Consider the following 25,568-nt stretch of genomic DNA (forward strand, 5'->3'; position numbering starts at 1 on the left):
GACCAGCTATCCTTAGTAGCCACACACGCAGATGACAAGCAACATGAGTTCGACTGGGACAACACTACTATTATAGGACAAGCCAAACAGAGAACAGCCAGGGAATTCCTAGAGGCATGGCACTCATCCACAGATTCAATCTATAAGCACATCGACCTGGACGCAATATACCGACCACTGCAACGGACAGCTGGAATTGACAACCGGAAGCGGCAGAGACAAACCACTATAAATGCCGGAGGAAACATCACAGAAGCGCTTCACAGGAGGCTTCCCAGCACTGAGGATGTCACCTAGACAGGGGACGAAACGTCTGCAACACAAATTCCCAGCTCGATGAACAGAACCACAACAACGAGCACCCAAGCTACAAATCTTCTCACAAACTTTGATCAAACTTTCTTTGGTATCTTAGATATCCTTCTTCACTGTCCACAATACCACCAACTGTGGTGTCATCCACAAACTTACTAACCATGCCTCCCATATTCTCATCTAAATCACTTATATAAACAACAAACAAAAGTGAACCCAGTGCTGATTATAAGCTAATTTTTCTGAACTGAGTTATGAGGGAAGTTTAGAAGAAAATTCTACTTATTTAGACTAAGCATTTCATTTCTTCTGTTTTTGATCAATGATACCTCAATAACTTTGAGCCAGTTCAGTGTAAACTCATAATTTTTAACTTGTATTTCATAGTCAGCAGATTAACATGTGGCATTAGAACTTGTGTTTCAAATTATGACCCATAACCAGAATGGACTGAGAAAGGAGTTAATGTGTATAGTGAGTAGACAGGCAACTCTCGTGGAGGTCACAATCTGATCAGCCATGGTCTTATCAAATAACAGAGCAGGTTTGAGGAGCTGGATCACCTACTCATGCTCCTGCTGGAACCATTAGGTGTTTATATGTTCCAAATTCTTCATGAAGTCCTGTGCTAAGGTGTGGCCAGAAATCGTTCATGCTTCTTGACAGTGACAATGTTCTGTAGGTGGTCTGCCAATGCACGACAGATCTCCTCGTGGGTTTCTCCCATATGCCTTTCTCATTTGACCCTTTTGAATCAAAAACATGACTGAGATGAGGAGAAATGTCTTTACCCAGAGAGTGGTAGGCCTCTGGAATCCTCTGCAACAGAAATCGGTTGAGGGCAAAACATTGGATGTTTTTGAGAAGAAGTTAGATTTAGTTCTTAGGGCTAAAAGGTCAAAGGGTATAGGGAGAAAGCAGGAAGAAGGGACTGAGTTGGCTGGTCAGCCATGGTCATGTTGAATGTCGGAGCAGACTTAGAGAGTTGAATGGCACATTCCTGGTTGACCTTCTAATTTTCCATGTTTTCTATCATTTTATATTAGAGGGTTAAGGTAATCTTTGTGTAAAGTATCAAACTCTTAAGCATTTTGCATCTGGGATTGTCCAGTGGGACACCACTTTGAGATGTGCAAATGAAGCAAAAGGAATTCTTACATGTGCTACTGTAATGGTTCAGGCAGTTAGAGAAAGGCACTTGTAGAGTTTTCACATAATGGGTTATAAATCCATTGAGATTTCCGCTGGCTACAAGTCACGATTTGAGACTCAATTTCTAATGTGACACGCTAGTCTACAAGCAAGTATATTGGCAATTAAATGCCAGTTAAATGCAATGAGACTGCATTGAAATAGTTCAAGGTATTGAAGCGTTAACACCAATTTTGCACAAAATCAGAACTGGGACTTCAACCCAAATGAAATTTGTTAATCTACCTGAGCACAATTTCGTCGTGAAATTTGAAATCCTAAACGTTCATTTCCATTCAATGAAACAGACCATTACAGCTGAATTGAAAAAAAGATTAAAGTATGATCAGTGTCCATGTAATTTGCTTGTAACACTCATTAATTATTTTTGTGCCAATAGTGTTTTCCAGTGGATTTCACGTTATAATAACATGCTGCAAGTGACATTTATCTATTCTTCACCTCATTAGACTTTCCAACAAATTTTATATTTTAAAGGACTTTGCAACTAATGAGCAGCCTTCCATTTTAGCAGATCAGTCTTCTGATTATAATCAAATGAAATTTAAATATCTTAAACTTAAGTGTAAGCCATGGGTATAATTACACATTGAGGAATACAAATCTGGTGATGTCATCATCTCATATAAATTATTAAAGATTTCTTTAACAGTAACTTTTTAAAATAATTTCAGAAATTGCTCAGCTCTGAATGTGTGAACTAATTGAGAATTTGTTGCATTCTTAATCTGTTCTTGATGTGTTGGATGTGGCTACCATAGTTGACAAACTACATTAAGATATTTGGTTGCATCGGTTCTGACTCAACATTAGTACACATCTTCCCTTTGTGATCATGTATCCTTAACTCCACTTGGAGAACCAAACTCAAGATCACTATCAACCCAAGATCACAGAGTTATAGAGATGTACAGCATGGAAACAGACCCTTCTGTCTGAACAGATATATCAATCTAATCTAGTCCCACCTGCCAGCACTTGGCCTATATCCATCTAAACCCTTCCTATTCATATACCCATCCAAATGCCTTTTAAATGTTGCAACTTTACCAGCCTCCACCACTTCCTCTGGCAGCTCATTCCATATGCGCACCACCCTCTGTATGACGAAGTTGCCCCTTAGGTCCCTTTTAAATGTTTCCCTTCTCACCTGAAACCAATGCCCTCTAGTTCTGGCCTCCCCCACCCCAGGGAAAAGACTTTGTCTATTTATCCTATTCATGTCCCTCATGATTTTATAAATTTCTCCAAGGTCAGCCCTCAGCCTTCGACACTCCAAGGAAAACAGCCCCAGCCTGTTCAGTCTCTCCCTATAGCTCGAATTCTCCAACCCTGGCAACATCCTTGTCATTTTTTCTGAACCCTTTCAAGTTTCACAACATCTTTCCGATAGGAAGGAGACCAGAATTGCACTCAATATTCCAAAAGTGGCCTAACCAATGTCCTGTACAAAATGACCTCTCAACTCCTGTACTCAATGATCTGACCAATAAAGGAAAGCATACCAAATGCCTTCTTCACTATCCTACCTACCTGTGACTCTACTTTCAAGGAGCGATGAGCCTGCATTCCAACATCTCTTTGTTCAGCAATACCCCCTGGGACCTGACCATGAAGTGTATCAGTCCTGCTAAGATTTGCTTTCCCAAAATGCAGCACCTCACATTTATCTAATTTAAACTCCATCCACCACTTCTCAGCCCATTGGCCCATCTGGTCAAGATTCTGTTGTAATCTGAGGTAACCTTCTTTGCTGTCCACTACATGTCCAAATTTGGTGTCATCTGCAAACTTACTAATTATGCCTCCTCTGTTTATATCCAAATCATTTATATAAATGACGAAAAGCAGTGGACCCAGCACCAATCCTTGTGGCACTCCACTGGTCACAGGCCTCCAGTGTGAAAAATAAACTTCTACCACCACCCTCTGTCTTCTACCTTTGAGACAGTTTTTATCCAAATGGCTGGTTCATCTTTCCTGAACCATTGAGCTGCCTCTGAACTCAAATTGACATCCACAGCTCAATCTCCTGCTCATGTTAATATCTGCTATTGGGTTGCCATTATTCCTTGCACAGTCAGGTGTGCCCGTATTTAACAAAGTGGATTAAGACCAGGTAGGCAAGAGAGTGAGGGGTGGCCAAGAAGCAATCTAGAAGGTGCAGGCCAATAGTCCCCTGTGTCTATCTCACTAAGTAACCAGGTTTCTATTTGGACACTGGTAAAGATGCTGCTTCACTAGAGAAATGTAAGGAAAGTTTCAGTCATCACAATTAGCTCACTTTCCCAGATAAGGTTGCAAAGGCATGGGGGCAGGGGAACCGGCATGTGGGTGAGGCAGGTGGACAGGAGGGCTAGTAGAGTGTTGGCCCTTATTTCGGGGGCTTTGCAATTTAGGAGTGGGAAAGTCTTACTGCAACTGTACAAGGTGCATAGTTCCTTGAAAGTGGTGTCACCAGGTAGACAGGATGGTGAAGAAGGCATTTGGCACACTTACCTTCATCTGTCAGAGCACTGAGTACTGCAGTAGGGCATTATGTTACAGCTATACAAGGCATTCGTAAGGCCACATTTGGAGCACTGCATACAATTCTGATTGTTCTGCTGGAGGAAAGAAGTTATTAAACTGGACAGGGTGTAAAAAAGATTTACAAGGATCTTATGGAGACTGGAGAGTTTGGGTTATGAGGTGAGGCTGGATAGGCTGAGATTTTTTGCCCTGAAGCATGTAAAACTGAGGCATGACCTCATAGAGGTTTATATAATTATGAGAGTCTTCAATAAGATGAATTGCAAAGGGCTTTTTCCCAGGGTTGATGAGTCCAAAACTAGAGGGCATGGGTTTAAGGTAAAAGCGGAACAATTTAAGAGGGACCTAAGTGGCAACTTCTTCACACAGAGAGTGGTGTGTATATGGAGTGATCTGGTAGAGATGGTTACAATTGCAACTTTTAAAAGACATTTGAACAGGTATGTGGATATGAAAGGTTTAGAAGGATATGGGTGAAATGTGAAATGGGAAATGGGACTAGCTCAATTCAGGAAACCGGGTCAGTATGAACGAGTTGGGTCAAAGGGCCAGTTTCCCTGCTATATGACTCTGTCGCTATGAGTCTAAGAATGGAAAGGCCAAAGCAGTTGGTCATTCCAATTCTCTCCCTAATGACATTGTGTGTTTACCTACAATACATGGGTAGCAAGAAGGCAGCTCACCATCATCTTCTCAAGGGCAACTAGGAATGGGCAATAAATAGAGGCCAACCAGTGATACTCACATTGCACAGGAGAATAAAGAAAAGCCAGTGGAACAAATAGACATTGCTGTGGTTGTAGAAGTGGCTCCATGATAGTATGCTACCTGCTTGGTGCCAGGGTCAAGTATATCATAGAGTGATTGCTGGACATTCTTTTGTGGTGAGTGAAGAGCCATAAGTCATGTTTCACATGATGCCAATTACATAGACAGAAAAAGGGATGGGGGCCAGAAATTAGAAATTAGGGAGCTTGGCCAGAGACTGAAAAGCAGAATCTGTAAGTCAGTAATATCAGAATTGATCTCAGTACCATCTTCCAGTGAATATACAAATGAGAAGATTGAGCAAACGGTAGCATAGTTGGAGGTCTTCAGACTTTTGGGGTTTTGGGACTGGGTCTCGGGCAGATGGATTATAGCTTGGGAGGGCTAGGGCTAAAATCCTTGTGAGGAGACTTGCTAATACTTGCTAAAAAAGTTTAAATTAGCATGTCAGCAGGATAGCACCAAGAGAGGGAAACCAGAAAGATTTCTGAAAACTATTTAAAAAGCTGTGAAGTAGAACAGCTGGAATTAAAATTGGAAAGCAACAATAAACAAACAATAGAATCAAGCAGGGTCAAATTACAGAATAGTGTTAAATGGCAAGAGATGTAGAAAGATAATGATTTAATTGCCATTACAGATATATGGCTATAGGTTGATCAAATGAATATGGAAGACATTTGACATTTGAGAGGGATGGAAATATAGGAACGGAGGTGGGGTACTGTTGATAATTATAGAAGTGCATGAGTGAGAAGGGAATTCTTCTTGGAAAGCTAGGGTATAAAATCTGCTTGGGTAGAACTAAGAAGCAGCAAGCAGCAGCAAGTAATGGTAAGGGTGGTTTATAAGCTGCTAAAAGCTGATGGTAAAGTACCCGGGTTCAATTCCTGCCTTGGGCAACTGTCTGTGTGGAGTTTGCACGTTCTCCCCGTGTCTGCGTGGGTTTCCTCCGGGTGCTCCGGTTTCTTCGCACAGTTCAAGGATGTGCAGGTTAGGTGAATTGGCCATGCTAAATTGCCCGTAGTGTTAGGTGCAGGGCTAAATGTAGGGGAATGTGTCTGGGTGGGTTGCTCTTCAGAGGGTCGGTGTGGACTTGTTGGGCCGAAGGGCCTGTTTCCACACTGTAGGCAATCTAATCATAAATCAGAAGAATGGTGATGTATGTAGCAGGTTGAATGCAATAATTATGAATGATTTCAATAAAGATATAACTCAGGGTAAATCAGTGTCTGCTGTAGAGAAATAATTGCTGAAATGTGTTTGAGATAGTGTCCTGGAGCAAGTTGTTGAGAAAGTAACTAATTTAGATCCAGTATTATGGAAAATGATGATTAATTAATCTTGCCATAGAAAAAAATTTAGGAAATAGTAATCATAATATTATAGAATTTTCCATCATGTTTGAAAAAGAGGTAGTATAAGCTGAAAGTAAGGTTTAACTCTAATTGAAGGCATTTATAAAGGTATAAGGAATAATTAAGCTCTGTTAGATTGGAAAATAAAACATTAAAGTGTCTGACAGATTGTAGGTATTTAAAGATTTAATGCTTGATTAAAAAAAAAGACATACTTTCCTTTCAGGCAACAAATACCTAACAGGAAAAGTAATGTAAGGAAAAGTAAGTACATCAAAGAAAGAAATTTTTAAATATGCCAAAAACAAATGTCAGCCTAATGTTTGGGAACATTTTGGAATTCAGTAAAGGAAGGTAAAGAAATTCACAAGAAAGAGAACAGAATATTAATGCAAAATAACAAGATGCATTAAGAATAGACTGTAACAGCTTCTAGAGGCTTGTAATATGGAAAAGATGAGCAAAGACAGATGTGGATCTATTCCAGACAAAAAGATGAGAATTTATATGAGAAAAAGGAGAAAAGACAGAGTCCTCATCTAAATAAGTACTTTGTGCCTATCTTCACAAAGGATGGCACAAGAAATATCCTTAAAGTAATTAGGATACAGGAGTCCAGTAAGAATTCGGAATTGAAAGAAATTATTGTGCATGAAGATATGTTATAGAAATTAATGGGACTGCAAGTTGACAATCCCCAGAAACTATTGACCTTCACCCTCAAGTGTCGAAAGTGATAGCGAATGGATTTGAGATCATCTTTCAAAATTCAATTTATCTGTAGAGTCATCTGCAGATTGCAAGGCCGCAAATGTAACCTCATCTTTTTAAACAAAAAGAAGGCTTGAAAAATTATGGAATTACAGTCATTAGTCTTTTGGCAATTGTAAGGAAAATGCTATTGCACTATAATGGATGTGATTATTGGGTATTTAGAAAAGAATGACAATCATCCTGTTAGATATTTTTGCTTTTACAATCCATTCTTCATATACCTTGTTATTTTCCATTAATATGCCATTCTCCTTCTTTATTCATTTCTTAGTGCTCCTTTACTGAATTCCAAAATGATCCCAATCAGCAGGATGATAATTTGTTTTAGAAAATTGGCAAGTCTCCTTTGACATACTTACTATTCCTTATCTTACCTTTCCTGATTGATATTTATGTTTGAAAGGAAAATATGTTATTTATTTTGGCAATCAAGCTTTACATCTTCAAATACTAGCCATTACTCACCATCTGTCAAACATTTTACTATTTTATTTTTCCAATCTGCAACAGTTTACTTTACAAATTCCTTAATTCAGATTAATCTACACCTCATGCATTTACAAGGATCATGTTTAACAAACGTGATAGTGCTTTTTGAGGATTTTAACTGCAGAGTCAATAATGAGAAATGAGTGGGTGTGCTTTATTTTGATTTTCAGAAGACCTCTTAAAGTCGTTTTAAAAACAAAATTAAAGTGCATGGGTAAGGAGTAGTATTACAGAATTGAATGAGAGTTGGTTAACAGGCAGAATGCAGGCAAGTAGGCAAAACTGGGTCCTTCTACAATTGGCAGGCTGTGACCAGTGGTTACAAGGACTGGTGTTGGGGACCCAGCTGTTCCTAATCTGCACCAATGAATTCTAACGTGGGGCCAATTGTAACTTTTCCAAATTTGTAGAAATTACAAATCTTGGTGGGAATGTCCACTGCAGGAGGATATAGCTAGGGTTCAAATGGATTAAGTCAAGCTAACCTATTATGGTCTCAGATGCTGATTACTGGTCAAGTCAAATATCAGATTGAAAATATGGATTGATTGATCATGTATTGTTTTTGTTTCAATGAGGTAGTCTCTCACTAAGATGAAAACACACAATGTTGCAGATTTTGTTTTAGCAATAAAATGGAGGGTGTTTTTCAGCAAAGGAAATAAAGGTAAAATAGAATAACACATCTATTTACTTTTCACTCAAAATGGAAAGATTTAGAGATACTGTAACAGTATAATTCAAAGTACTCCTTTATCAACCCCAAAACAGCCCTTATTCAATATGTAAAATTATCTGTTGTACAGTGCTCACACCAGAATCTCTTCCTTTAATTCCTCAATAACTTTAAAGTATTTGTAACCCTAACTCCTAGATTGTGAATACTGATAACATATTTCTGGAGTGATCATTCACTTAAATGTACATAGCTTCAAGTAGCCTCTTCAGGGTTTTATCCCAGCACTTTTGATTCAGAGTTATCACTAACCCCGTACTCTTCGGTTGCTTATTTCACAAGAGCATGACAGATGAAATATGACATGGATAATTCTGTACTCACCAACAGGGGTGGGAGGAATGATGATGCAGAGTATTTCTTAAATGGTGAGAGATTGAAAAGAGTTGATATTCCAAGAGACTTCAGTCTCCTTGTTCATAAGTCACAGAAAGCTATCATACAGGTGTAGCAAGCAATTCAGAAGCCAGGCGCTATGTCTGTATTTATCGCAAGAGGATTTAAGTACATGAGAAAAGAAGTGCTGCTTCAAATGTTCAAAGTACTAATGAGACTATATCTGGAGTATTGTGTACTCATTGAGCCAAGTCGATTCTTAGGCCCAATCATCTTTCCCAGATCAGGGGTATAGAGGTAAGGGAATACTCGATTCCATGATCTTATACTCTAAAAATAGCCACCTGCGTTTCCTATTTTTGTTCTGTGACACAGACTAGATTGACCTAGGAAGGGGTGAAGAAGCAATCAGTTCCCAAGCTAAGCTGAGTTGAAACCAATCTCAATTTCAACCATCATGTAGAAAAATTAAAATAGAAGAATATCATATTCCTTGAGGTCTCATACCCATATTTTCATCCATATCAATCTACACCACTTAATGCCCTCTTCCAATCTCCCATGGCCCATCACACTCCCTCTGCCAGCATAGGCCTCTCTACTCATTTCCAAATGCCTCCATATGTCCCATGAGAAGCAAATAGACTGATTAGTGATAGCCAACATGGTTTTGTGCGGGGGAGGTTGTGCCTCACTAAATTGATTGAGTTTTTTGAGGTGGTGATGAAGATTATTAATGAGGTCGATGTTGTCTACGTGACATACTGGTAAAAAGGTATCAGGAGTGAGCTCACAAGATGGATACAGAACTGATTTTGTCATAGGAGACAGAGGGTAGTGGTGGAACAATGCTTTTCAGAATGGAGGGCTATGACGTGTGGTGTTCCACAGGGGTCAGTGCTGGGATCTCTGCTGTTTGTGGTCGACATGAATGATTCAGAGGAAAACGTGGCTGGTCTAATGAGTAAGTTTGCAGATGATACAAAGATTGGTGGAGTTGCAGATAGTGAGGAGGATTGTTAGAGGAAACTGCATGATGTAGTATTGGAGGCATGGGCAGAAAAATGACAGATGGAGCTTAATCCAGACAAATGTGAGGTGGTGCATTTTGGAAGGTCAAGTACAGGTGGAAATTATACAGTGAATGGCAGAACCCTTGGGAAAAGTTGGATAGACTGGGTTTGTCTTCACTGGAACACAGGAGGTTGAGGGGTGACCGAATAGAAGTTTCTAAGATTGTGAATGGCATGGATAGAGTGGAAAGTAGGAGGATTTTCCTAGGGTGGCAGTGTCAATTACTAGGAGTCACAGGTTTGAGGCACGAGGAGGGAATGCTTAAAGAGATGTAAGAGGCAAGTTTTTCAAAGAAAGGGTGGAGAGTGCCTGGAGCACTTTGCCAGAGGAGGTGGTGGAAGCCGACACAATTGAAGCATTCAAGAAACACCTGGACAAACACATGAATAGGAAGGGAATAGAGGATATGGATCCTGTCAGTGAAGACAGTTTTAATATGGAAGGGCAAAATGTGTCAGTGCAAGCTTGGAGGACCAATGGGTCTATTTCTGTGCTATATTGTTCTTTGTTCTTTGTCCTTTGTTCTGTGCCCCAAAATGGCTATTCTTCTATACCCATCTCCATTGACGCTTAAACCTCTTAACTTAACTTTATGCCTACTTACACCCACCTTCCTTCCCTCTTTTCACCCTCAATACCAACTCATCCAGGATCCATGTCTGTAGGAAAAAAACAGAAGTTGATTACTTAAAGTTCTAAATTGGAAACTACATTCTATTGAGAAGAAAAAGCACTCTCAGTTATTAAAGGCACATCCTTTTAACAGGTGTTCATGGTGCTTAGCACTTCTTGGCCGCTCTTAACAGTTCTTGACAGATTGCACTTTTTTGCAGTCTTCACTGTTCTTTACAGCTTGATACTTTACATTTTTTGATAGTTCTTGACAGGTCAATACATCTAGACAATTCTTGATACTTGATTTGATTTGATTTGATTATTGTCACATGTGCTGAGATACAGTGAAAAGTATTGTTTTGCCCACTATCTAGCAAATCAGACCATATATAAGTGCATCAAGACAAATCTTGACAGATCTAATCTTCTTGGCATTGGTTTACAGTTCTTGCCACTTCTGAAGAGGTTTTTACACTCCTTGACAGCTACACAATTCCAATGAGTTTATGCATCTCCTATACACAATCTTATCTGTAGACAAACATTGCAGAGGAAAATTAACATCTCAATAGAATCCTAGATCCTCATGCCTTACCCATACTAGACACTCCCTCCCATAGAGACCTGTTCTCCACGCCTCAGATTTCTGACAACTATATCCACAGGAATACCTCAGCTATTCAAAACCATACCTTAGGAATGCAAAAACAACGCATCGAGAGCAGATTATTTTCTGCCTGGTTTGATCTCCACACGGTGGGGTCCAGACACGAAGGGCTTCAAAATCTGATTTGAAAATAAGCAGCTGATCATCAAAATAGCTAGCTGTCTTGTAGAAACCTGTATGACTGGTTACCAATGGTACCCCGCAAAAATGAGGATCGTTGGGTTTGTGATTGGGTCTTAGGATTTCTGATATTCTTCTGTTATGGTAAAAAAAGGCTTTCCATCATGCCAGAAGCCCTGGCCTTGATCAGTAGCTTCACTGACTATGAAATGAAACATCTTAATAATTCATCTGCTGTCACATCTTCCCAAGTGAATCAAGATTTGTTTGTTTAGAAGACCCTTTGAAAGAAACCCACTGAGATTAGAAGAGGGTATTGCTGCTTCCTTTTTAGTTATCTGAAGATCCACCTTTTGTGTTTTTGGTTACACTTCAACCCTACGCTCCTGATCTTTGGTCACCCGGTGCAAAGGGGAGTGGGCAGGTTGGAGGATCTCCTCGTGGGTCTGGAGAAGAAGCATGCGGTGTCCATACTACTGTTGATGCCTTTAGAGAGAGATGAGCACCGTACTGCTTTATTTTCCTCTCCAACTTGATTTTGATTTAATCCCTGCCCTCCCTTTCACTTCTTTGTTCACATAGGCATTGGCCGATGGAGCTCTGCCTGTTAATGATTCCTTGGCCACATGGCTATTTATCCTGGGTGGTGAAGTATTAATAAAGTTATTCACGTACCTGGCGTTTTCATTGTGTCTTGAACCTACACACACACAATTTGGGCACTGGGCAAAATAAGTGTCCAGATTAGAGTGGTGCTGGAAAGGCACAGCAGGTCAGGCAGCATCCGAGGAGCAGGAAAATCGACATTTTGGGCAAAAGCGCTTCATCAGGAGGCATCTGCAGTCTTCACTTTCGCTGGGAAAAATAAGCATTACAGCATTATAATTAAATGACAGTAGTGGAGGGGTATTATATTAGAAAGTGACATGAGCAGCCGGTTTTAAAAAATATAATCAAGAGTTTCAGAATCTCCTCAGTTCAGAAGACTGACTCCGAGCTGGCTGGCCAAAGCCAGGGTACTGCACACAAGTAAATGAAGGGTGACTTGGTGACAGGGTACCAGCCAATGGGCAGTTATATCAAAACGTCAAGCACGTTGATGTAAGACTGATGCCAGCCAGAACACTCAAGGACAGAACCTTTCCAATGGTATTTCCATAACATTTTATTGGCACCATTTTTTCCCTTTATCCAATTGTTCTTTTGAAACTCAATTAAATTTCTTACACGAGAACTCAACTCACTGCCTTCAAGAGTGGTTGAGGTGGAGATTTGAAAAATTTCAAAAGGAACGTGGATTGCCATTTGAAGGAAATAAAGCTGCATGGTTCTGGTTAGAGCAGAAAAATAGGACTGACTGAACTTCCTTACGGCGAACTGGCATATACAGGCACCTCCTGAGCTGTAATACTCACTAGCAGACACGTTAGGATTTGAACATTTTTTAAAAATGACTAAGTAATGTGGAAATGTCATATAAAATGCGTAAGAAACATGGAATTGCCATTTGTCAGTCAAACACAGAAGGAAACTGACTGCAGCCCGTGTGTCTTGCCATTCTTAAACTCAAAAAAAGGAAAAGCCTGGTCCCTTTAATCATTTGCAAACCCATAAATCACAGTGAGGTAACTTCAAAATTTCATTTAGTTTTACAGCAGCCCCTCAGAAGCAAAGTAATAAATAAAGGTTGCACACATGTAAATCTCTCAACGCCTCCCTTATTTCCTTGAGCAATTGTGGCATTTCAGATGGACTCAACAGGCTTCTAAGTGTGGTGCTTCCAATTGCAAGCAGAGAGTTGAAAGGATCCATGCTGGGAAAATTAAGCTTCTATCTAGTTTGAAATCAGATTGTTCAAGTGTTTATGTCTGGTAGCTTCTCCCAGGGTGGCCTGTTTTGTCCTGGGCAATAAGAGACAACAAAAGCAGCCTTTAACGTTTGTAGCCTGTCCTTTATTCATATTCTGTTCTGAAAGGGCTCCCTCCTGTTGGCTGCACAGACCACATTTAAAATTGGGTAGGAGCTATTGAATGGAGGCATTTGCCATGAGCCATCATAGTTTTATAACAGCATCAAGGCTGTTCTTGTCAAAAGAGAGAAAACGACAGCAGTGACTTGAGAATGACTATTGAACTAGCAAAAAGAATGGGCGAGAAAGAGCTTTGGTAGACAGTGGTTTGATTCTGACTTTGGATGTTTTTGGTCTTGCAATCCTGAACTGGGATGCTTGCCCCGATCAGTTTGAATGAGGTCAGAGGACACTTTTGAGTTGTTCTCAGCCGATAGGTTATGGTGTGCACTGGCTGCATGGTTGCCAATTTATCAGAGTTCAGAGGATGAGAGTGGCTTTGATTAAAACTTATACAATTCTAACAAAGCTGGACAGACTTGGTGGGAAGTCTAGTCCAACAGGGCACAGTCTCAGGATATTGAGTAGACCATTTAGGACTGAGATGAGGAAATCTTTCCTTCACTCAAAGGATAATGTATCTGTGGAATTATTTACCAGAGGTAGGGAATGCCAAGTCACTGAGTATATTCAATAAGAGAGAGGCGAATATTTTGATTTTAAGGGCATCAAGGAGTATGGCCTATTTCTAATTGTTTGTGATAAAAGATGGCAAGGGATCTTCCCCTTGTATTGTGAAGTTGTTCCACTGCCATGGGAAAGCAGCCAACATTGTCAAAGCCCCTTCCCACCTTAGTTAGACACTATTCATCCTTCATTTTCTTCAAACATGTCAATGTATTAAATATAAGAATATTACAGAGCCAAGGATGTTTGTGCAATGGTCCATGGACATTGATGATAGCTCCTAGGAATACATTAAATGGGAATCTGCAACATTACTAACCTATCAAGTTGTCTTACTGATAAAGAGATTTTTTTTCTGAGACTTTTGGAGTCACGGAGTCTAGGTGTTGTCTACTTAAGCTGTTCAGAGACATTATTACCCACATCTGGAGTGAGTGGGACTTGGACCCAGGCTTCCTGGTCCAGGGGTACGGATATTAAAAATGTGCCATAAAAACCTCTTGTCACATGAGTCTTTTCAAAATAACCAATTAAATGAGCTTCCCTGCAGGCTTCTGCAAAGTACTTATTATTCATATTATAAGCATTTTGTGCTCAGGACTGCCATCCCCGTGATCCAAAACCAAGCAATACCACAAACAAAATAGATTTGAGCTCCCAGCAGAGATTATAATTATTAGATATTCAAATATGACAAATTTACATAATATATTCAGGTAATTCCTCTTAATTTCATTCAAATCCTAGACTGCCTCAATCCTGGCTCCAAATTGTTCAATTTTAATCATTTAACCAGAGTGTTCACTGTATCCCTTTTAGTCTCTTGGCAGCATAGTGCAAACAATGATATTACGGATGTTTTGAAACTGACAGTTTGTGAAGTGACTGTAACAGAGGAGAGTGTTTCCATGTCACCTCCATTGAGCACTGTGACTGTGTGCTGTTGCCAATTAAGTGCTATGCTATTATAAATAAAGCAGCTTGTAATATTTAATGTCAACCATCCAGAAAATTTAAAAATCATAGCAATGTATTCAAACAAAAAAAACAGCTGTTGTCACTTCATCGAGCATGCTATTAAGTAAATCAGCTGTCAGGTGTTAGGAAGACTTATATCAAGGAAGGAAATGTCAACTTGACTTCCCAGTCTCTGCTTCATTATCAGATCTCAATCATGGCCATGTTAAATGGTGCTGGCTTCATCCCCAGTTTCCCTTCAGGCTGGAAAATGAAATATAACTCCGAGGCCTATACCCTGAAGAAATGCATGTGCTCTCATTCATTAATTCGTGGGATATGGGTGTCACTAATTGTCTTAAGGAGCTGGTGGTGAGCTGCCTCCTTGCACTGTTTGCAGTCTATTTGGTGTAGGTAACACCATAATGCTGTAAAGGAGAGAGTTGTGGGATTTTGACTCAGTATCCATAAAAAAGTGGACACAGACTTCCAAATCAAGATGGTGCATGACTTGGAGGGGAACTACAGGTAGAAGTATCCCCATGTATCTACCACCCTTGTCCTTCCAATTAATGGAGGAAATGGATTTGGAAGGTGCTGTTCAGGGATCTTTGGTGATTTGTTACAGTGCATTTTGTAGATTGTGCGCACAGCCATCATTGATGTGGGGAGTGAATGTTGGGGTACCAGTCAAGTGGCCTTCTTTGTCTTGGACGATGCTAAGATTCTTGAGTAGTGTTGAAGCTGCATCCATGCAGTCAAGTGTCCTGCTTAGTGGAAATGCTTTGTGAAATCAAACAGAAAATTACTTGCCACAGAATTTCAAATATCCATTTGTTTTTAGGTGCACAGTATTTATTTGGCTGGTCCAGTTTAATTTATAGTTAGTGGTAACCCTTAGGAGTTTGATGGTAAACTTTTCAATGAAGGCAATTGAAATAACTCCACAGAGACTAGTATCCCGTCACTAAGTCTCCTTTTATTCACACATGAGCAGTCCTTGAATCTAGTACTGCCTGTTCAGAGCCAGCTCCCAGATTGTCTGACTTTTTTTTATCTGTCAGCCAAGGCTCCCTGATTAGACTAAATTAACAGCCCCAATCAGGAAATTCCTATTCTGAGAGATCCATCTGGCCAACCTCATTTCAATTACAATAGTAATGTCATTAATGTCAAGGCTGATGGTTAGAATCTCTTTTTGATGAACATCATTACCCAGCACTTGTATGGTATAAGTGTTATTTTCCATTTATCTGCCTCAGTCTAGATTAGAGTGGTGCTGGAAAAGGACAGCAGTTCACGCAGCATCCGAGGAGCAGTAAAATAGACGTTTCGGGCAAAAGCCCTTCATCAGGAATACTGATGAAGGGCTGTATTCCTGATGAAGGGCTTTTGCCTGAAACGTCGATTTTACTGCTCCTCGGATGCTGCCGGAACTGCTGTGCTTTTCCAGCACGACTCTAATCATGACTCTGGTTTCCAGCATCTGCAGTCATTGTTTTTACCATTTATCTGCCTCAGCCTGATTCTTGTCCAGGTCGTGCTGCCTTTGAAAATGGAGGCTGAGGAGTGATGAATGGTGCTGAGCATTGCACAGTCAATGAATATTCCCACCTCTGACATTATCTTGGAGGAAAAATCATCAATGATGCAGCTGAAGATCCTTTGAGTCTAAGGCATTACCCTACCGAACTCCTGCACTGATGTCTTAAGACTGAGACAACAGGTGGTTGACATTTTGCCCCACTATTCCAAAACACTGCTAATCAATCAAGAGTTGGCAATCCAGTGGATTGGAGCTGAAAATGTGTTGCTGGAAAAGCGCAGCAGGTCAGGCAGCATCCAAGGAGCAGGAAAATCGACGTTCCGGGCATGAGCCCTTCTCCAGGAAAGCCCTTCCTGAAGAAGGGCTCATGCCCGAAACGTCGATTCTTCTGCTCCTTGGATGCTGCCTGACCTGCTGCGCTTTTCCAGCAACACATTTTCAGCTCTGATCTCCAGCATCTGCAGTCCTCACTTTCTCCAATCCAGTGGATTGACCAGGACTCTCCAATAATTCAATTCAATGAGCTGCTAACAACCACTGTCCTTGTTCTGCCTAACTCTACAACCGCCGGACAGTTTCTACAGTGCCTACCCCCAGATTCTCATTGACGTTTTTACTCAGGCTTCTTGCTACCACTTTTGATCACACACTGCCTTGGTGTCAAGGACAGTCACCCTTATCCCACCACTTGAGTTCAGCTCTTCTGTTCATAGTTGGATCCAGGCTGCACAGATGTCAGAGACTGAATGAGCCTAATGGACTCAACTGAGCATCAGTGAGCAGGTTATTATTGGGGAAAAGCTATTTGATAGCATTGTCACTGACAGTTTTCATGACTTTGTTGCTGATCAAAATTAGACTGACAGTAATTGGCTGGGTTTGATTTGCCCTTCTTTTAGAGGACAGGACATACCCAGGTCAATTTTTTACACTTTCAGTGATCATCAAAGACCCCTTACACCCCAACTATAATCCCTTCCGACCGCTTCCCTCAGGCAGAAGATACAAAAGCTTAAACACACCTACCAATTGGTTCAGAAGCAGCTTCTTCCCCGCTGAATGAAGCTCTCAAATTTCAAATCTGATGTTGATCCTGCTTTTTGTGCAACTTCTCTGCAGCTGCAATATCGTATTCTTCACTCTGTTCAGTCACCAAATGCACTTTGTGTGGTATAATTTCTTGTACCACACACAAAACAAAACTTATCATGTACTTAGGTACATGTGACAATAAATCAACATTTATATTTCAGCAAGTATACAAACAGAATATTGACCATTCATTCCCTCTGTCCCGATTACACAGAGGTAGCCATGTGTGCCTTCTGTAAGCTGCATGCTGCAACTTACCAAAGTTTATTTAACTCCTCTGAGAGACATGATCTCAATTACCAGAGAGAGTAAGAACAGCAGATTCAATGGCACACCACCACCTGTACTTTGCCTCCTGACTTGGAGTTATGTTGCTATTCCTTTACTGTTGTTAGTTCAAGATCCTGGTACTCCTTCCCTGACAGCACTGATGATGGACTTGTATGTTGTGGACTACAGCCAGCCGACCCTTGTTATTAATGCACAGAGATATTCAAAGTGAGTGAAGGTTGTCTTGGATTTTCCTCCAAAAACTGCTCCCAGCACCGTCTAAATCCCCAACTCCTGATAATCCTGTGGGATTGCCAAACTGCGAGTGAATAGCTGTGCCTTGAATAATAGGGCAAAAATTTAGTTATCACTTCACTGAGTTCATAGATTCGGCCTTTCCACTGGGACAAATAGTCACCGGGCTGGTCTTGCTGGCTAGCTCATAATACAATTGGCTTTTGGACCAAGTGCCTTTCAACTCATACACAACTATTGGCAGGGAAGAACCAGCCAGGCTGGAGGAGTTCAAAAGCAGGAGACCAAGTGGACTAATTGAGTAGTTCTTTTAAAGTGTTAGAAGGGGTGCAATGGAACAAATTACCTGACACAGTGCTGTATCATTCTCTAATTCAGAACCTCACACCAAATCAGCAAAAAAGGATGCATTTTCTTCCGTTGACTTTGGTTGGTTTAAGTTTCTGCTTGGTCCAGTTTTTGAGTGACCCATTTCAGTTCAGACTGTATTGCGTTGTGAGACAAAAATCAGACAAGGTTGGTTTAACAGTACATGGAAAGCCGGAGGTTCAATAACAGTTCATTGAATCACGGATAGCAATTAGTTTCTATAAATTGTGGTTTTCTGCATGTGATAAACTTTGATGATCTCCACAAACCCTTGCACCTAACTTCCTTTCCCTTTCTCCATTCTAATTCCCTCCAGTTCCTCCCGTAATTCATGTGCCCAAGAGATCAGTGAATGCTACGGCAGATCGCCAGGAGTCCGTGACATTGACGTGCACAGCCACTGGCTCTCCCGAGCCTGACATCAGCTGGTACAGGTAAGGGCAAGGTCAGGATCATCAACCCTCCAGATTTATCCTGGAGCCTTGGTGAGTTATGGAAGACAGTGACAAAACTAGGAGATGACAGTGACAAAACTACTATTGTCACAGTAAAAATCAGGGACTTAGTTAGGCATGTGCATAGGTGGGATTATCATAGATAGGATGGCACAGATGGCATGAAGGGCCTCTTCTGTGCTATGTGACACTTTGCCAAGTCTTTGAAAGTTAGAGACAACGAAACTGCTGGAATCCAAAGTAGACCAGCAGGACGCTGGAAGAACACAACAGGCCAGGCAGCATCAGGAGGTGGGGAAGTTGCTGTTTTGGGTGTAGCCTTTCTTGAGGACTGCGGGGGTGGGGTGGGCGTGTGTGAGGGGAGCTGCAGATAAAGGGGGTGGCAGGGGAGGGGTGGTGAAGTGGAGATGGGTGAAGACAGGCAGAGGATACAACCTAGTTGGTCAATGGGAGGAATGAATCCGGTAGGTGGCTGGGAGGAGTGGAAGGGAGGGGGAGGGACTTTGAAGGGAGTCGGGGGAAGGGAAGGGAGGTTATTTGAAATTAGAGAACTCAATGTTGAGTCATCCAGGCTTTAGACTGCCTACAAATTCAAATACGGGGTTGAAAATGTGTTGCTGGAAAAGCGCAGCAGGTCAGGCAGCATCCAAGGAACAGGAGAATCGATGTTTCGGGCATAGGTCCTTCTTCACGAAGCCCTTCTTCGGGCTTATGCCTGAAATGTTGATTCTCCTGTTCCTTGGATGCTGCCTGACCTGCTGCACTTTTCCAGCAACATATTTTCAGCTCTGATCTCCAGCATCTACAGTCCTCACTTTCTCCTACAAATTCAAATAACCAATTTACTAGTTACTGTGGTATACCCGAAATGTTGACTCTGTACACTAAATATTTGAAAGTAACTGGACAAGTTGAGAAACTTGATTCAAAGGCATACACTCTATAATTGCTTCTTACATCTAGTCTCGGGTAACAAAGCAAGCCAGTAAAGAAGCATCAACGAGGTCCTGGCTGTAGCGTCAGTTAACTTTGGATGTACACTTTAGCAAGGCGGTTAAGGTTTTAGGGAGGTGGTGGAGGAAGTTGACAGTCATACAGTCATAGCATGATACAGTGTGGAAATAGACCCTTTGATCCAATTCATCCCTGCTGATCAGGTATCCCAAACTAATCTAGTTCCATTTGCCAGCATTTGACCCATATCCCTGTAAACCCTTCTGTTCATATACCCATCCAGATGCCTTTTAAATGCTGCAATTGTACTAAACTCCACCACTTCCTCTGACAGCTGGTTCCACATAAGCACCATCCTCTGCATGAAAAAGTTGCCCATAGGACCCTTTTATATCTTTCCCCTTTCATTTTAAACCTATGCCCTCTAGTTTCAGACTCCCCTGCCCTGCGTAAAAGACCTTAGCTATTCACTCTATTCATGCCCCTCAGGATTTAATAAACCTCTATAAAATCACCCTCAGTTTCTGATGCTTCAGAGAAAACAGCCCCAGCCTATTCAGCTTCTCCATATAACTTAGGAAACATCCTTGAAAATGTTTTCTGCACCCTTTCAAGTTTAACAACATCTATCCAAGAGCAGGGTGACCAGAACTGCACACAGTATTCCAAAAGTGGCGTAACCAATGGCTGGTGTAGTGGCAACATGACTTTCAAACTCTTATTCTCACTGACCAATAAAGGCAAGCGTGCCAAATGCCTTCTTCACTGTCTTATCTACCTGTGACCCTGCCTTCAAGGAGCTATGAACCAACACTCCCCAGGATCCTATCATGGAGCGTGTAAGTCCTGCCCTGATTTGTCTTACCAAAATGTAGCACCTCATATGTATCTAAATTACACTCCATTGTGAGCGGCTCGGTGGCACAGTGGTTAGCACTGCTGCCTCACAGCACTAGAAACCCGGGTTCAATTCCCGCCTCAGGCGACTGTTTGTATGGAGTTTGCATATTCTCCCCATGTCTGTGTGGGTCCCCTCTGGGTGCTCTGGTTTCCTCCCACAGTCCAAAGATGTGCAGGTTAGTTGAATTGGCCATGCTAAATTGACCATAGTGTTAGGTGCAGGGGAATGAGTCTGGGTGGATTGCTCTGCAGAGGGTTGGTGTGGACTAGTTGGGCCAAAGGGCCTGTTTCCACACTGTAAGTAATCTAATCTATTCCTTGGGCCTTGATTGAATGTTATAAGGGTTGAAACATTCAGTAATGTGGAGATTAGAAAAATCGAAGTTAGTTTGCTTAGAGCATGGGAATTTCGATGAGATAAATACCTTAGAAGCTTTTTTCCCGATGGGGACAGTTTTGTAAATATGAGACACAATTCTAAGGGGGAGCCGTACAAAGATCTTACGCAGTGAGTTGATATGAGGTGGAATGCATTATCTGAAAGAGTGTTGGAGCCAGATTCAGTAAAAAGGGAATGGCTATCTATTGAAGGAAAGAACATTGCAGTGCTGTGTGGAAAGAGCCGGCTCAGTTACAAAGAGATAAATTGCCTTTTTCTGTTCTGTATTCTATGATTAAAACAATGATTTTATGTAAATGATGCCTCATGAATTCTAACTCTTGTTTTGTTACATTTTAGAAATTCTTTTTTTTTAGCTACTGTCATGTTCATATTTTCTCAATGGAAATACATTGCAATTTTCACAATCTCAGGATTTCTCCAAACAATGTCAATCAAGGAATAATCAGATTGCAATACTAACACAGAAAGTTCCTATAATTACCAAGGGATGCAGATAGAATATTGAAGAATAAATATTGGTCGGGGCACCAATCAAAATTCCTCTGCTCTTCTTCAAAAAACAGCGTGGGATATTTTATACCAACCTATCTTGCTCAAAAGACAATGCTGCTGACATTGTGAAGCCTTCCCTGTATTCCGATTTGTGGTGTAAGCATGGACTAAATCTCTGGACGTGATCCCACAACTGTCCCTCAAAAGTCAAAGTGCTTTCACTGAGCCATGGGTGACACAAGGAGGGAGAGAGGGAATAGATGTTACACTGATGTTACTGACAGTTTACAGAACTCCCAATTTAGCCTCTGCATAATTAATAACCACTGCACATTGAAGTGCTTCCAGATCAGGTAATACACACTCTTGCAACCTACACAGAACCTGTCTCTTCATGCACATGTATTTATAAGGAGGTTTCTCTAGGCACTAGGTGGCATGTCTGGCCTGATCAGCTTTTTCTTGACCAATGTGCATCGTTCCTTCATTTTCGCTGTGTCAAAATCCTTGAACTTTGTTATGAAGAGCACAATGGATTATACTAATCCCCAAGGACCACAGCAGTTGAAAAGTAAACTGACCACCATTTTCCCATGACAATGAGGATTGGGCAATAAATGCTGGTTGTAGCCAGAGGCACCTGCATCCTCAGAACACATAATAAAAAAAAATGCCTGTTCCTATTTTCTAGTGTGCACCTTACTCACTGATATAGTAGACCACTACAACATGACAGGGCTTTAACATGAAGATCAATCCAAAATCACTTCATAATCCAGTGGAGGAGATAGTGGTTTGACTGTGGTACTTAATAAAACTGAATTGAATGACGGATCATTCTGACACTCAGCCACAAAAAAATTAGAGTCAAAGAAGAGAATGTAACACAATTAACTAAATTAGCTGTACATTCATGGGTGTTCTATTGGTTTATGCAACAGGATGAAAAGGATGAAGTACAAACATATCATAAAGCAATTACAGATGTCAATTGCATTTGTACATGGATTACATACCTTGGAGTTTGAGTGTGCTTATCTATTGGGATAAACATACAGCTGTGCAGTCAGATTAATAAACATGTCATCAAAAGCCTGGAGACACCTGCTTATAAACGTACAGTATGTGTTTGAAGAGGTAGGTTCAGTACAAGCTGCAGAAGTGTGTGATTTAATTGGGAGTGTTCTGCATGTTAGCTTTCCAGCCTGGTAAGGTTTTCAAATTGACAGGGCACATACACACGAAGAGCAGAGCTGAAAGACGTGCAAAGGCTTTGCTCATAAGTTTCCTTTGGTTCTATGATGCCTCTGACTGGACTGTGCTTCCATCAGACTCATTACTTCTCCTGAGTGCTCCTTGGACAAACGTTCACTTTGGCTGTTGAGTGTTAGCAAGCCACCCATAATCAGAGCCATCACAGATCAGCTTGAATCTGATATGTATATGCTGTCTGAAACAGGGCAGTGAGGGATAGTTTAATTAAGATCAGTGATTAGCATCTTTAGTCATTCAATTCAATTGTTAACAATTCAATTGATTCATATCAGTAATTGATACGTTAATTCATGCATGTCAGTACTTAAAACTTTAATTGTTTATATAATAATTTGACTTTCAGTGTTTTATGTCAGTAATGAATAGTAATCCATAGTAGCAATGAACACTATTTGATTCTTCACCCAAAGGGTGCTACATTTATGGGCGGCACGGTGGCACAGTGGTTAGCACTGCTGCCTCACAGCGCCCGAGACCCGGGTTCAGTTCCCGCCTCAGGCGACTGTCTGTGTGGAGTTTGCACGTTCTCCCCGTGTCTGCGTGGGTTTCCTCCGGGTGCTCCGGTTTCCTCCCACAGTCCAAAGATGTGCAGGTCAGGTGAATTGGCCATGCTAAATTGCCCCGTAGTGTTAGGTAAGGGGTAAATGTAAGGGTATGGGTGGGTTGCGCTTCGGTGTGGATTTGTTGGGCCGAAGGGCCTGTTTCCACACTGTAAGTAATCTAATCTAATCTAATCTGTGGATTTCTTCACTACTGAAAGCTGTTGAGATCAAAACATTGACACTTGTAAAAGGAGTTAAGTATAGTTTAGGGCTAAAGGGATCAAAGGGTATGCAACACAATTGAGAACCAGGTACTGAGTTGGATGATCAGTCATGATCATGTTGAATGTTGGAGCAGGACTGAACGGCCTACCCCAACTCCCATTTTCTGTTTTTCTAAGATCTGAGGTTGAGGTTATCTACTTTTGGAGCAAAAAACAGGAAGGTGGATTATTATCTTAATGGTGATAGATTGGGAAAGGGCACAATGCAATGAGATCCACATGTCCTTATAGACCAGCTGCTAAAAATAAATGTGCAGGTGCAGCAGGCAGTGAAGAAGGCAAATGGTATGTTGGTCTTCATAGTGAAAGGGTTTGATTACAGGAGCAGGGATGTCTTGCTGCAGTTTACAGGGCCTTGGTGAGACAACCGCAGGCATATTGTGTGCAGTTTTGGTCTCCTTATCTGAGCAAGGATATTTTGGTTATGGAAGAAGTGCCACATAGGTATACCAGACTGATTCCTGGGATGACAGGACTAACGTATGATTGGTTGGATCAGTTAGAACTGTATCCACTCAAGTTTTGAACAAAGACAGCAGATCTCACAGTAACCTATAAAATTATGACAGGACTAACACATTAAATTCTCTTTGTGGAACTGCCCTCAACAGATTTCATAATTATTTAATGATGTGTAGCCAAATACAATTATCTCTTCTCAACTCAAACCCTTCAAACTCCTCTCCTAAAGTCTCGTCAACCACTCATTATGCTAGTAGCTTATTTGATTCACAATTCGGCCTTACCCGTTTTGCTGCTAAAACGTTCCTCTCTGCTTTTTCTATCTTCAGACTTGACAATTTCAATACATTCCAACCGCTCAGCCCACCTTGTACCTTCCAGAAACTTGGGTGTATTCATAAATCTACTGGCTGTATTTTATCTCACATAAAGATTGACAATCTCTCAGCTGACTGACTTACAATGATTCCCAGTACATCAGCATCTCAATATACAGTTTCTTAATCTCATTTACAAATCCTTCCGACTCAGACATGATCCCTCCTGCAATCCTTTGGGATTGCTGTCTTCATTCTATTATGCTCTTGTTCATTTCATTTAATCTATGGTGTCTCCAAAGTTGTAAGGTCTAGAACTTCTTGCTCAGAACTTTTTTTCCCTTCCACTGATCTCTCCCCTGTTGAACTGTTCTGCAAAATCTATCTTTTTTTACCATAATTTTGGCCAACCTCTCTTCATATCTCTTTGTTTAACTTGGCTTTAAATTTGTGCAGGGCCTTGGGTTATATCTCTAAGATAAAGGTGCTCAAAGACAAGTTAGTGTTTTTCCTTACTGTATTAAAAAGAAACAGCCAATCATTTTGTTAAAGTGGGAAGGAGAATTTCATATGAACCGATTATCCTGTTGCTAATGCACAGAGCAATTTCAGTCTTTCTTTGTGCAGATTACCTCCCCTTCAGTGACAGCATGAAATGGCTGTCACTGGCTGCATTGTACCAGTGAAGGGTAGTTTTTGAGAAAAAAGTACTGACCAGAGGCTGCTTCTGAGCAATCATCTGAAAGCATATAATAAAAAAAAGGTTAGAAAGAAAATACTGGAAAATTGAGGTAAAGACACAAAAATGCCGGAAATGAAGTGATGAGTCAGTCAATGTCAGTGTCTGAATCAAATGCTTCTTTGCTCTTTCAGGTACAGAGTGGCCTGCTTTGTAATGCTAGAAATTGTTGTGTCTACGCTTAATATAGGCAATTCTATGATTGCGGTAGGCAGTAGCCCTGAGAGGAGGAAAGGAAGTCAGTAGTGAGAATAATTGGCAATACAAGCTCCATACTACTGGGTGGCTGCCCTAATGCTAGACAGAGTAGGGGTTTGTTCGGACTATAAGGTCTACATGGGAATGTGCATCCTTTTAATCCTGCAACCATGAACTTTCATACTTTCACCTTGCAGAGATGGGAGACTCATTGAAGACGATGATAAGTACGTGTCAAAGAGAAGCACGGAGCTGACGATAAGGAACATTGCCCAGGAGGACACTGGGGCTTACATCTGCAGGGCAACAAATAAAGCAGGAACTGTGGAAGAACAGTTGTCTGTAAAAGTCTTCGGTATGTCATCCATTTGTGCTGTTGTGTTGTTACTGACAATTAGTGAAGCAAGCCACATTTCTGGTATTCCTTTCTCCTCCGGGTTATTCTTGTGGGACGGTCTCGAACAAGACGGCATAGATATAGAGCGAGAGAAGGTAGGTTCAAATCCCACGCCTAATTCCTGTGTTC

The 25,568-nt window shown here is 41.1% G+C and overlaps 1 protein-coding gene across 3 annotated transcripts in view; it reads left to right on the forward strand.

Annotated features, from left to right (window-relative positions):
- Positions 1–25,568, forward strand: part of LOC122555418 (neural cell adhesion molecule 2-like) — a 1,561,904-nt gene that overhangs the window by 1,122,762 nt on the left and 413,574 nt on the right. For all 3 annotated transcript variants that reach the window (XM_043701408.1, XM_043701406.1, XM_043701407.1), the window contains 2 exons: positions 18,338–18,455; positions 25,240–25,397. In XM_043701408.1, coding sequence (XP_043557343.1) covers positions 18,338–18,455; positions 25,240–25,397 — 276 coding nt within the window. The remainder of the gene's footprint in view (positions 1–18,337; positions 18,456–25,239; positions 25,398–25,568) is intronic.

The sequence above is a fragment of the Chiloscyllium plagiosum genome, chromosome 12, assembly GCF_004010195.1.
Source record: "Chiloscyllium plagiosum isolate BGI_BamShark_2017 chromosome 12, ASM401019v2, whole genome shotgun sequence".
Taxonomy (NCBI): Eukaryota; Metazoa; Chordata; class Chondrichthyes; order Orectolobiformes; family Hemiscylliidae; genus Chiloscyllium; species Chiloscyllium plagiosum.